General features: G+C 46.9%; 2 protein-coding genes across 2 annotated transcripts; one reads left to right on the plus strand and one right to left on the minus strand.

Moving 5' to 3' along the window:
• Positions 1-2,845, plus strand: LOC144136535 (thiol S-methyltransferase TMT1B-like). The gene is made up of 2 exons (XM_077668922.1): positions 1-142; positions 2,456-2,845. The coding sequence occupies exons 1-2, from the start codon at positions 32-34 to the stop codon at positions 2,687-2,689; spliced, it is 345 nt and encodes a 114-aa protein (XP_077525048.1). The 5' UTR covers positions 1-31; the 3' UTR covers positions 2,690-2,845.
• Positions 2,846-4,403: 1,558 nt separating this feature from the next.
• Positions 4,404-12,998, minus strand: LOC144095180 (uncharacterized). Its single transcript, XM_077628967.1, has 6 exons — positions 12,598-12,998; positions 10,229-10,521; positions 7,953-8,215; positions 7,761-7,829; positions 5,984-6,073; positions 4,404-4,578 (listed from the first exon to the last, which is right to left on the minus strand). The coding sequence occupies exons 1-6, from the start codon at positions 12,996-12,998 to the stop codon at positions 4,513-4,515; spliced, it is 1,182 nt and encodes a 393-aa protein (XP_077485093.1). The 3' UTR covers positions 4,404-4,512.
• Between the last annotated feature and the right edge of the window lie 379 nt (positions 12,999-13,377).

Below are 13,377 nucleotides of genomic sequence, written 5' to 3' on the forward strand. Positions count from 1 at the left end.
GCAGCGTTCGATTGTCGGCTACGGGGAAAATATGTGCGAGGTGCCTGACGGACACTTTGATGCTGTGCTACTGACCTACGTCCTGTGCTCTGCCACCGACGGCCGAAAGCTGCTGCAGGAGTGTCGCCGCGTCCTCGCCAAGGTGAGCGGCAGGTAGCGCCTCGTGGAGTCGTTGTGCAAACAGTGTTCGATAACACACAGCCCGTCACGGGTGTTCTCGGGCAAGGTGTATGACTGTGCGACAATGCGCGCCATGATGTGCATTGCTGGCACCTTCCCAAACTCTCTTTTTTGGTTGTTGGGAATTATCTAATAATTGGTTTTTGGGGAAAGGAAATGGCGCGGTATCTGTCTCATATATCGGCAGACACCTGAACCGCGCCGGAAGGGAAGGGATAAAGGAGGGAGTGAAAGAAGAAAGGAAGAAAGGAGGAATCCGGAATAATTTCGACCACCTGGGGATCTTTAACGTGCACTCACATCGCACAGCACACAGGCGCCTTAGCGTTTTGCCTCCATAAAAACACAGCCGCCGCGGTCGGGTTCGAACCCGGGAACTCCGGATCAGTAGCCGAGTGCCCTAACCACTGAGCCACCGCGGCGGGTCGGAATTATCTGTTCCTTTCTGTTTCTTCACCCACACTGCTGCGTCTTAGCATCTGCGTTTGGACCGACGTTTTTGAACAAAAAATTTCGTGAAAAGGAGAAAGAAGATTAAAAAAAAATAAACCCCAAGTGCTCAGGTGAGCTTAATATGGCAGGCGTGAGCTATAACGATGCGAGACCGTTGCATTGACATCTTCTTTACAAATTAGTTTTTGTTGGCCTGTGGTACTTTCAGTGTGTAGCACTGCCTCAGGCCAGAGACAGAAACTGAGCGTCCTGAGTTTTTTAGCGTCAGCCTCGAAACCTTTTTTAACTTTGTGAATCACTAAGAGCCCATTTTGAGGCATAATTGCTTTTGTGCAGAGTATACTCGGTATGTACCATTTTACAGTGGTGGCCATCGTTATACTGTGAACATGTGAGCTCGCTTATTCAGATATAATCGCAATATTAAATCGAAAGATTCAAGTGACCTTCGCAACTATCACAAAAACTCAGGGAGCAGATGTCCGTGCCCCACAGCAGATGACGCTGGAACGTCTCAACAAAGTGGGGCCGGTGAGAGGCATGCGAACTCATGTTCATGGTAACCATGGTAACTTCTGTATTGGGAGGAATTTTTTCCTCTATTTAGGTAGGTGGCTTGTATCACTGGTTTAAAGTCTTATATGTTTAGGAAGAACATACGATAAAGTTTAGGTGTTTTCAGCGTTTAGGATCGGCGGATATTTGCTCTTCTTACTTATATCGACGTACGACACAGAGCTACGCTTGAGTTTTCAAAGTTCTAGCCGAAAAGAAAAAAAAAACAGTTTGTTTCGCAAGCTTTGTGTAAAAGAAAAAAAAATATGAGCAGGCCGGGCTCAAAATTTCAAGTCTTTCTGAAAAGTATGTCATTTAGTGAGGCAATAAGTTCAAAGATGAACGTACAATGAATGTTGTCTAATGCTGCAAAACTTACGCCTTGTTTGTCCTTCTTATCTGAAAAAAATTTTCAGCAGACTGTTGGAATAAAAGTAAGAAATGCAGGGGTATTTCGATCAGGTTTCATTTTTCAGAGCTTGTAACATCGCCGAATACGCAAGCGGGAAAATGAAATAACGAACAGTGCCCAGCAACAAAATGATCAGGAAAGCTGATTTGCACTTTACAATTACTGTTTGTGATTTGCGGTGTCACTGAAAAAATATTCTCATCGGCCATACAATGCTGAATGCGCCGGTTTTAGTCCGCGTCTGTGGTAGCACTCCATGTCCAATACATGATGGGCCGCTGTATCCAACCTGCCCATAATATATATCAATCAGCTCATCGGTGGTCGGTTAAGACTGGAATACACAGTCGGCTATTTATTTGCAGGTTTCTAAAAGATTTCTCTCAGCATTGTTTGCCGAAGATAAGCAAATACTAGTTTTCAAAGAAACGGCCACGACCGATCCACCACATCCAATTTTTTTAATCTTTAGTTCATAGTTCTCCGCCCAGCACCATTTTAATGGCAAGCCAAAGTTGATTGCAGATATTTTCATACCTTTTATCGAGTTCCGGTTCTATGACTGTCTACACTGGACTGCTAATGTCAGTTTAAACAATTCATACCATAGCTAAATCTACCTACTTATCTTTCTGTCTTAGCTAAATCTAGACTATAAGGGTTCCAACTTATTTGCCACTAGATCGAACTAGAATAACAGTTTTAGATAGGCTTATAACTTTTCTTATTATTTACCAGCCAGTGCAACGAATGGTATTCAGCAAGATTATAGCGTAAAAGAAGGTGTCTTTCTATGACATCCCCCGTGAATAAGCTTCAAACGTTACGGTACTTTTTTTTTTTTCAACCCAAAAGGGCGGGATGCTGCTGTTCAGCGAGCACGTGGGACATCCGGGGCCGGGATTGGAGAGGCTCCTGCAGGACCTGGCGACGCCCCTGGCCAAGCGGATCACCTGCGGGTGCCACCTGAACAGGGATAGTGGTCGCCTCATACGCGAATCCGGCTTCGCACGGGTCGACATGAGCGAGGCCTGCCTCGACATACCTTTCCTCATGAACCGACATGTGTACGGGTTCGCAGTGGCCTGAACATGGCCATAGTGCATTGCTCACGAGTCTTTCATTGTAAGGCGGTGATCTTTGCTCAACGGGTGGAGAGCAGTCTTTCCAACCCTTGCGTAGATAGCCTATTGCATGACGGCTGTCTGTATAAGGGGATTTAACAGGCTATGCAGCTTATAACTGCCTGAAACAAGACTGACTATCTGTGCTTTTTCCTGCAGTGACGTCGGCTCGCATTTGCTAGTAAGCATGAAGGAGAGAGGAAAAAAACAGCTTTGACGAAACTCGAAGTCCGCTGAAAAGTATAAACAGGTGTATATCCACCTATTTGGCAGAAACGTGGAAGCTAACAAAAAGGGTTCGATTTAAGTTGAGGACACCTCAACGAGTTATGGAAAACGAAAAGATAGATAAAGCGTTAAGTGACAGGAAGATGGCAGTGTGGGTCACGTCACATTTTAGTCGAAGCCATGAAAAAATGGGTTTGTGCAGGGCATTAATGCGAAGGCAAGGTAACCGATGGTCGTTAAGGGTAACGGATTAGATACTAAGAGAAGGCAAGCGTAGCAGGGGGCGGCAGAAAGCTAGGTGGACGGGTGAGATTAAGAGGTTTGATGGGGATAAGGTAGCCGCAGCTGGTACAGGACGTGGTTAATTGGAGAGATATGGGAGAGGCCTTTGCCATGCAGTGGGCGTAGTCATGCTGAGGGCGATTATGAAAGCCCGCTGTTATAACGTCGGGACAGCCTTGACGTGCTTAACCAGAACTCTCGGGGTCTGCGAAGAAGCTTGGAGAGACAGAAAGGAAAAGGCCTGTATACAGTCAAGCTAAGACCAGTAGGTATTCAGTGAGCTATTTTGGGATTTGGGACAGAGAGGGGTAAGGGTGGTTTGAACGAGGTCGGTACGTAAGCCCCTTTTGCATTAATATCAGGGGAGTGCATCGTATCAGTGTGCTGGTGGGTACTTCGTACATAATAGAGAGTTTTAGTTTCACGTACGTAGAGGCTTCACGTACGTAGAGCTCTTACGGGTGACCAGTGCGCATGCGCAGAACGCAAAGGGTATGCGCGAGTCTCACGTATACGTACGTGACATTCGGATTTTTACGTTGCGGTCTTTGCGTTGCTTGCGTACCTATAGCGTTGACAAACATGGCGGCGCCCTGCCCACCGCTTCACAGCGATAACAGCTTCGTCGCTAATCCCTCGACGCGATATCGTGTTCTAAACTGTTGTATACGCCTTCGATTTGCCCATTCTTACCCTGGCATAAAGTTTCAAGCGACAAATAGCTTTTGTTTTTCAGATATAAGGGCGAGTTCCCAGCTGTTAAGCCTAACGAAGCAGCGCTCTGACGCAGTTCGACTGGCTTGGCTTTGACTCGTTTGTCTTAGAGTGGCTACAGCAGTGCCTTCATCTGTCAGTAGACATCGCTAGGAAGAACGCGCGGCGTCCGTCGCGTACGTGCAACTAAAAGGGTTTGAAACGACATGCGCGTATGCTACGTAGACTTCTCACGTTTGCGTACGTGAACTCTGTACGTACGTGAAACTAAAACTCTCTAATGTAAAGAATACTGGAAGGCTCATCCGCTGAAAAGGTAGATGGACGTCATGCAGGAAATCCTCCGGGTTGGAGAGCACGGGGGGCGGGGTTTCGCTGGTGGCAGCGTGTAAGGGATAGACACATAAAAAACATGGAGGAAAAGGGAGTTATTAGATTCGTGTTCGCACAAGAAGGAGGCCATTGTCTTCGGGCTCGAAGTACGGGTTGCGTGCTATGTGATTGAGGTTCTTTGCCGGTGTGCGCAGTATTGATCTCGCCAGAGGTCTTCACATCTCCTCGGCCTCAGGTCTTCACTTCTTGGCTGGACTGGATGAGTATAACTGTGTACGTTATCACTGCAGCACCCATCTGAAACATAAGCAAATGAGGAGCGATGATGAACAAGCACGTACTGCCAGTCCTTGCGGACTGATGTCAACAGTTACGTTAGGTACTGTTGTCGTTAATCAAGCCAGACCTTAGTTAATCGCTGGCGTTGACCTTGAAAGGCAACTCATAGGACCAGATAGGCGATGACTGCATGATGATTGTAAAAGAACCATCTTTAACCCAAAAGTCGATGAGCGCTAGAAAAGTGTGACACAGATAGCTTGAGGAAAGTGATATGTGCATGAAATCATGAACATATATACGGCTGCAAAGACTATTACTCAATAACTCTCGACATTTGATCATAAACATTGTGTATATATACATTACAGGGTTCTTTTGTCTGTTCAGTCATGTGTTCACCCTGCTTTTGTTCATTCTTCGCGTCGTTTGGTGCGTTCTGTAGCCGCCGCATTACATTTGTTGCATCACTTCTGCGTCACTACACAAAAAACCACACCTTAAGCCGACTTCCTTATGGGGGAGCAGAACGCGTTTTCGAACACGTTGGTCGGAAAGGAAGATAGAAACGACGTATCGTAGTTAAATAACGTCACTCGTTGCGCGTACCAAGACTCGCTTGCGCCTGTGAGCTTCAGTCACGCCTGCAGTGTAAGCTATAAATCTCGCAGCCATACAGACAGTGCATATGACGTTTAATTATTGAAACGCATGAGAACTCGAGCGGAGCATAAACCAAGCGTCTATATGACACCAAACGCATCGTCACTTCGTCTTCACCGCCTCGAGTATCCCCTTCGTTACGTCCTTGACCTGTTGGTTTCAGTGCTAATGACTATTGAGAGCTTCTGTGGGCCGATAAAACCGTCACATCGAATATATAATGATATACATTCTTTTGCTATGACACGGGCTCTAAACTCTAGAAACCGTCTAATAAGCGTGTTCTGCGATAATCTGCACACACACACACAAAATGACGCTGTCCTTTACTGTGGTCTACAGTTGTGAAATCACAAGTAGCCTACACAACTGTCTTTTTAGGCTCACTCGCCCGATATTTTATACTTCTAGAAAACATGATTTTAATCCTCTCATATATGAGGGCTCATATGAGGTTACGTATTCATCCTACCCTTAAAATTCTCCCAGGCGATTGCAGCGTGTAAATAGCCACACGGTGTCATTAATTATTTAATTCATCATAAAATCTTTGTTGACACGAATGGCCTGAAGGCTAAGTGATGGGAAACGGGAGGGAATGCAAATATAAGGATCATTACATGCCCTCATAGAGGCCTGTAAGCATTAGAGGTTTCGCACCAGAGACTTCGCAGTGGGCGGCTACAATGCTGTGCCGGGATTTCGCGAGCACGGCTATCTCGCACGCCGATGGGCTGGGCTGTAATAACCTCATACCTACCGAAACCATCTGTGCCAAGTTCACGCGAAAAAAACCATGCGCTGAGAGAAACATGGAAGATGGGTCGAGAATTTCGTGAAAGGACCGTACCTGCGAACAATAACAAAATTTGAAAACATTTTCAGTGTGAGAACAATGTCTCCGAGTCGTTTACCTAGAACTTTTGACAGTACACACGTTTTTTTTTTTACATAAACGTTGCAGGTCACGCATTTCGCACCAGTCACGTGACAACGTACTGGATGCGAACACATTTGTATAATGCTATATTTTTTTAGCGTTCCTGCCGCTTACACAAGGCGTCGTCATGCTTTCGTTGTGACACACTCTTTGCTTGCGGTTCTTGTGCCGTTTTCGCCATGCCCGCGGCATCTTCCAGAACTCTCGCGTTAACCACCGGCTTATCTTAGCTTTGTGATGATAGCTATAAGTGATTGCAGGCTGTGAAGCAATGCATAATTTGACTTTACAATTTTTTGCGGTTAACAGCCTTAATACTTATAGTGCGCATTTGCCTTACGATTGACAAAAGCGATGCAGAGCATGCGATCTAGTGACTGTGTTCAGTTCCTGCTTTCGTTGGCTATTTGCGTCTGAGGTTTGCGAACATGAGTGTGTACTCAAAGCTTGGTCTTAATTCCTTCCTTCTAGGAGTATAGACACGAAAATTCGCTTTCATGTTTTCTTTTTTGTAATGATGTGAAAGTTCAGCACGTTGTATTCGTCTGCGATAGCTAAATAATTTGTAATTGAACTACTTCCTTAACCTGTTTCGGTTTCAAAAGTCGAGCGATGGCTATGATGTCAAAGGGCAGCATAGGTCACGTGAGGCATGCAGAAAACTGCAATATAATCGTTGCTTCATCATTCGTTGTGATTTCGGCTGCTCAGGCAGGCTGACTTTGGTGTTGTAGTGAATTAAAACGACTAAGCAGCGATTACACTGCAATTTTGTTTCATGCCCCACGTGACCTATGTTGACCTTTGACGTCATAGCCATTGCTCGGTCGTTTAAACCGGAACAGGTGAGAGAAGAAATTCGATTATAAATTATTTTGATGTCGCAGACGACTACCGCGTGGTGATCTATATATTCTGATGTCTTAAACATCCTTACAAATAAGAAAATCAGAAGCCAAAAAATTTATTTCTATACTCGTTTCACCCTTTTTGCACATACCGTCGCCACTACTTCATGTTATTTAGTAACTTTGAAAGAGCTCATCTTCATTCCTCAGATGCGCATATAACTGTTGATGATTGTAACGCATTTGCCCTGCATTCCCACACGAGATCGACTTTTCGAAAATATAAAATATAAATAGAAGAAAATGAATGTACCAGTGACTAAACACTGAAATTTCTCCAGAAGTTTTTTTCGTCGGCGATATAATCCATGATACTGCGCAGATGTATGGTCAAGCAAGTAATTGCGTGAACCAGAAGACTTATTTCTATACGTGCTTGTTCGCATATAGTTTACTAACTCTGCTCTCCCACACACTTGCTCGAGTTTAATACATGATTTCGCTCAGTGTGGCTTTCCCCTATTTCTCCCGGACCTCCTCCTGCTCCTGCACTGTTCGACATCAGGTATGAAGACTACATAATCTAACAAGGATTGATTGAACGGCATAGGATGCCCGCTACTGAATGCATGAGTAGATACCTGCGTAAGTGCAACGCAGCATTTATTATAGCCTACGACAGCAAAATCATTCGAAAAAAAAAATGTGTAAAGTTCTTGCGTAAAGCGAAGTAAAGAAACGACGCTTACGTCTCTGGCGAACTCGTCGGGGTGGCCCTGAAACGGCAGTGACCGCAAGGTCCACTTCATTTCCGTGATCTGGAAAAACAGAGGGGCGGCCAGTTGGGTAAGGCAGGACAACTCAACAACCCTAACGACTAGCCACGTGCCGTTACAGAAACACCAAGCGGGCAAGCGTCGTTTCCTTCCCTCGAACCTGACCTCAGTCGCAAGTGACTCGGAAGCGAAGGCGATGTCCAGGGCATTGGCGAAGTTGAGGCCAGCGTACATGGTGCCGGAAAACAGTAGACTGGCCGGGCTCGAGGAATCGGTGAGCGCGTAGAGTACGGCGCACACAACACCCATGTTGGCGCCAAATGACAACAGCAGCAGCGTTCCCAGAAGCTTTTGCGCGTCTCCGAGCATGCGCACCACAGCCTCTACGTTTGCGCGGCACTCTCCGAGCACCGCACGCAGGTCGTCGCCTCTGCTAGGCGAGGAGAGAAGACGCGAAGTGGCGTGAGTGAAGACTTTATTCGCAAGCACAAAAGTTAAGGACAACGCAGAGAGCCATGGAAAAAAAATGACAGGTGTAACGTTAAGAAACCGGAAGCGGGCAGAGTGGGTGAGGGAACAGGCACGGGTTAATGACATCCTAGTCGAAATCAAGAGAAAGAAATGGGCAGGGCATGTAATGCGAAGGCAAGATAACCGCTGGTCCTTAAGGGTAACGGATTGGATTCCAAGAGAAGGCTAGCGTAGCAGGGGGCGGCAGAAGGTTAGGTGGGCAGATGAGATTAAGTAGTTTGCAGGCATAGGGTGGATGCAGCTGGCAAAGGACAGGGTTAATTGGAGAAACATGGGAGGGGCCTTTGCCCTGCAGTGGGTGTAGTAAGGCTGATGATGATGATGATGATGATGATGATGATGATGATGACAAAAGGAACATGCCTTTCTCTATGTTCCTAAGGGAAGAGCAGCATGGGGGGTAACACGAGCGATATTTGTGTTTGAGTTCGAAACAACGCTGTTCTGTTTTGTGCTGCAGTTCGTTTCTGCTTTTGTTTTGGTTCTCACAACGTAGTAAATCTTCGGTTGATGCTTGCACCAATAAAAAAAATACCAAAACGTGCAGTTTAAAGGCAGCATATGCGAGGTCCTTAACCAGCATAAAACGAAATACATAGTTGAGCAACGCCTCCAAAAGCGAGAAGGCGATGATACAAAGAACCATGCAGGCTTCCTCTCCAGCTCCCATGCTATGGTATTGCCCTTGTCCTGCGCCGAATATTTTGCACATAACGTATAAGGTAACGTCGAGATCAGACGTCCGGACAAATGGTGCTACAAAGAGAAAGCATTCCTTGCGTATAGGGTATTGTGGTCACTTGATTTTTGTTACAAAATCGCCTTGATTTTGCGTCCACCCGTGCAACACTTGAAATGTCTTCCAATTGGCGACGTGTGGGAAGTGTGCCATGTCCGCAGATTTCATGCAAGTGTGGAAAGTGCCCACCGAGAGGTTATGTTCATGTGCCTCATTATAAATCGGTCTACGTAAAAAACGCTGTAACACATCGCTTTTGCGTACATGCTTTTTTTAAATTTAACTAAAGTGTGTTTACTGCCTTACTGCTGTAGAGCCGTGTACAACTGCGCGTCAAATGACTTTTCCTCGAGCAGGAAGACCTCAAGCTAGCAGAGCTTATTTTGAGGCTGTACAGCGCACAGTAAGAACGTAAGGTCGTAAAACTTGATTCTCATATACATTATGCTAAATTTAATTCATTATTCAATTTGGGCCTCAGTAAATTTTTTAAACAGTACGCATTTCATCGCTTCCTGCTGTGCCGTCACGACAAGGCATTAGTACGGGTTGGAAAATGCAACTTTGTACTATTTACGCACCCAACATTTCCTCCATCCCTCTTTACGCCTGAGTGCACGAAATGACTTTCTCAGGCAGAACATGGGGGCATATTTTATATCTTGCACTTTGCGGGTAAGCAAGTCGTCCCTGCGCTCACTGCCATTGCGCACTGGCTTTCGGCAGCGGAACTAGGGACGTATTTTGCATTTGTTTCTGTATTCTTTGTTTCATCTCTCTGCATGGTCTGAACCGCCTCTGGTACGACAAAGCTTGCTAGCTATGAACTCTGAAGTCACAGGCGGCAGCTGGCAGTTGTAAAGCGGCGAAATAACAAAGCAAGAAATGAATCCCTACAAAACACGAGCCCTGGTCTCCGGCTCAGTGACAACCCGCCGCTATGAGAGAGAGGAAAAAGATGCTGCTTAAGCAAGGGAAATGCACATAAAAAGATACGAACGAAAAGAGCACAAGTACAGGTGCATGCCCATCCCTTTATCCCTATTTTTTTCCCTTGCTTAAGTATGTACGACCGACTCGACCAACAACGTGCATTCTTAAAAGATGCTGTGCTGAGCAACTTTCACGAGCGTCATTTCTATCCGAATCATCAAAGATAGGAGCGAAGAACGTTCGCGCGCTCCGCCGCACCTGCATCTTCCTGCGTCCACGACTAGCACCTGGCCGCTTGCGGCTGCCGACAGCGCCATGTTCTCGACCCTGAGGCAGTGCACGAAGACCTCGGCGAAGCACTTTGCCAGGATGCCGGGCGCGCTGTCCCAGACAGCGACGGCGAAGGCCGCGGCCACGGTGGCGATGGACAACAGCGCGGACAGCAGCACTGGCAGGAAGGCGTGCAGCCGGACCAGAAATACGTGCCAGCGTGTTGTGAAGAAGGTGGTGACGACCAGCAAGTACAGAGCCCTGGAACCGACGACGTAACAACAGACAAAAGCCTACGTCGGGCTTCTGTGAGCTTTGGGAGACGCAGGGCTCTGAAGATTTTTGGGAGCACTTTGGGGCAATAAGGAGTAAAATGTCTGCAAGGTTTAGTCTTTGCGAACTGGCTGTCTTGCCGCAGTTAGTCCTGGGATTCACGTGTTACTTGGGATGGACATGTGCCTGGAGCAACTGTTGGCTGTGAGAGTGCTGAGAAATGCTTGCTGGTACTGCATTTGTTACATTTCCAATTGTGGCTCTGCACGTGGGCTGTGCCAACGATAAACACCCAGGGAGCCTCTGAACATGCTTGATATCCTTGCATTCCAAACACTAGCATTGCCTTCACTTCCGCTTTCGTGTCTCCTCGTCAATATCCTCACCTTTGTTCTCTTCACCAATCCTAGATTCTGAGACTAGGTCTTTCAGCGGACTAACCGCTCGTATCGAGGACTAAGAGCTGCAGGTATTTCTATTTTAACAATTTCTGGCCTAAAGCACGCAGTTAGTGACTGGAACAACTGCTGCGAAGGTGTAAATACCGGAATGAAAGGTCGTGTATATTCCCGTATTCTGTGTAAGCAAGTTCAGTAGGTTTTTCTCAGGCGCTTGTGGGCTGTGTCTATGTGGCTGTGCGTGAGAAAAACTTTATGAATTCGAGGGACAGTAGAGAGTATTTTACAGCGGTTCATTCATTCGTTTCTATTCCATGCTTCTCCTCAGGGGCACTGACTGAACTGCGATTAAATATAAGAAGGTCATGGGAGTACTCCAGCCAAGTAATAAAAGTAAAGGCATTAGACATATACAACTGGAATAAAGTCAGCGTAGGATAGCGGATAGATTCATGCAGATGCAAAAAACTTAGGGGCCTTCTTATGCACATTCTTGAAGAAGAAAATGCGATAGCATTTAGGTTGCCTGTTTAAGGTGTCTACTACCAGTGTCTCATGTTCTTGCGATTTGTCTGCCAAAACTCCGATTGGAACCGCTTCCATTGCCTTTATGTGGTATGCAAAAGTCATCAACTTCTAGAATGTTTGAATAGCTCCCATTGGATTATCATATTTTATTATACTAATGGGACCTACTAATCCCCACTAATCCACCTTGGACTATTTTCTTAGGTGCGCCTACTTCCAAATTTTGGGCGTCCTCAGATTTTCAAATTTGGCGGGGCCCTATGATTGGTCCACTGGTGGTCACATGGGTATGGTGACGTCATGTCACTTTCAGTCGCATTCACAGATCGTGGGGAGCCCTCATACCGTTTCTGGCGCAATGGTGCAGCGGTAAAGCGATCCCCTTAACCGTTGCACCACTGCCCAGTAAGTGGCTGTTTCAAGTTCGGCCACCGAAGGGGCTTGTGCATCCCAGGCTGCTCCTCCCGAGCTTCCGTAAGGCTCATGCGCAGCGCCACGGTGTTCAGGTGGCAACTGCACTGAATTCATTTGAAAAAAAAAAGTCATTAACACGTGCGACGGGGGGCAGGTAGCTCACAACCCGGTGGACAGGTTGCCAAGTGTCATGGTGGCCAAGTTGTGATGACGTCCCAAACTTATGTGACCTTTCTCGACTAATCGGGGAATTTCGTGAGAGAGAAGCCACAAATTTTTGGTGAGATCACAACCTGAATGCTATCGAATTAATAAAAATCGAACCTCAAACAGGTAGTCTCCGATAGATTCTGTACAAGCCAGCTACAAAATGTCCATGCAAGAAGTGCTTCGAGACAACATCTGGGCGACCACAATGCTGGCCGTAAGGCTGGAAAAATTGAGCTGCGTGAAAGTCTTAAAGGAGCAGATGCGCTGCGCTACACACGCGACTGAAGATCGCATTCTTTGATTGCAAGCCGCGCGGTTGGTTAGCTATAGTTAGGTAGCCTTTTTAGTTCAGTTGGTTAGAATTTGAATAGTCAGCAATGAACTTATAAGACGGATTTTACCCCTCATGTAATTCCCCCATACGGAGGGCCCCTGAGGGTATCCTGAATGAATAAATAAATAAATGAACTTATGACTTCGATCAAGCCATATTTTCGCTGATGGCGGTTCTTGCCTGTAGGCTGTCTTGAAGGCGCGAGATCTGCGCCGGTCCTGCTGACGGCGCGTCCGCTCGTACTCCGTGGCCTGCGCTACCAGCGCCCACGTGTCGTGCGACTTGGCCAGCATGGCGGCCAGCTGCGAGATCACTTTGACGAACATGAGCACACGGATGGAGAAGAAGAGATCGCCGTTGAAGTGGCTCATGCGCGAGCCGTGCCTCCTCGAGCGGCCCTCGAAGGCGGCCAGCTCGAGCGACGTCACGGTCACCACCACCGCCACGGTCAGCATGGTGTACCGCCACCGAGACCGCCGCTCTGGCCGCAGGTCTCCCTGACCACGGAAGGGCGGTAGGCAGCCGGACAGCAACAGAAGCCACGAGTCGGAGCGGAAGCGGGCCTCAGCGAAGGACGGCATTGTCCCTGACAAGCAGCGACGTCAAGGTGCAGGCGGATGTTAGCTCTGCAAGCGTACTGCCTGCAATTGGTCTTTCCGGCGAAGTGACATAAAATGATAACTTTTACATTGCTTCGCCTGAAGGCCAGTGACGTTTTAAATGTAGCTGAGCTCTATGCAACGCTACACAACAGCTTCTGAGGTGGCGCAGCAAGATTTGACGCATTTCATGAAATCATGGGCATGCATTCCCTTACAAAAATTTCTTTAGACAACCTACAGACTGTCTATCTATAGACTTCTGTCTATAAAGGCTATAGACTCTCTATAAACAAGCCCTAGGGAACAGTCCATAGGCAATACAAATCCTATAGCCAGTCTATAGACAATCTATAGATTT

Source organism: Amblyomma americanum, chromosome 6 (genome assembly GCF_052857255.1).
Source record: "Amblyomma americanum isolate KBUSLIRL-KWMA chromosome 6, ASM5285725v1, whole genome shotgun sequence".
Taxonomy (NCBI): domain Eukaryota; kingdom Metazoa; phylum Arthropoda; class Arachnida; order Ixodida; family Ixodidae; genus Amblyomma; species Amblyomma americanum.

Excerpts from the sequence above, each read along its gene's own strand:
- LOC144136535 (XM_077668922.1), top strand. The coding sequence starts at position 32 with ATGTGCGAGGTGCCTGACGGACACTTTGATGCTGTGCTACTGACCTAC. Across the intron at positions 143-2,455 it reads GTCGCCGCGTCCTCGCCAAG|GGCGGGATGCTGCTGTTCAG; the intron begins GTGAGCGGCAGG and ends TCAACCCAAAAG.
- LOC144095180 (XM_077628967.1), bottom strand. The coding sequence starts at position 12,998 with ATGCCGTCCTTCGCTGAGGCCCGCTTCCGCTCCGACTCGTGGCTTCTG. Across the intron at positions 10,522-12,597 it reads GCCTTCAAGACAGCCTACAG|GGCTCTGTACTTGCTGGTCG; the intron begins GCAAGAACCGCC and ends CGTCGGTTCCAG. Across the intron at positions 6,074-7,760 it reads CCGACGAGTTCGCCAGAGAC|GTACGGTCCTTTCACGAAAT; the intron begins GTAAGCGTCGTT and ends TATTGTTCGCAG.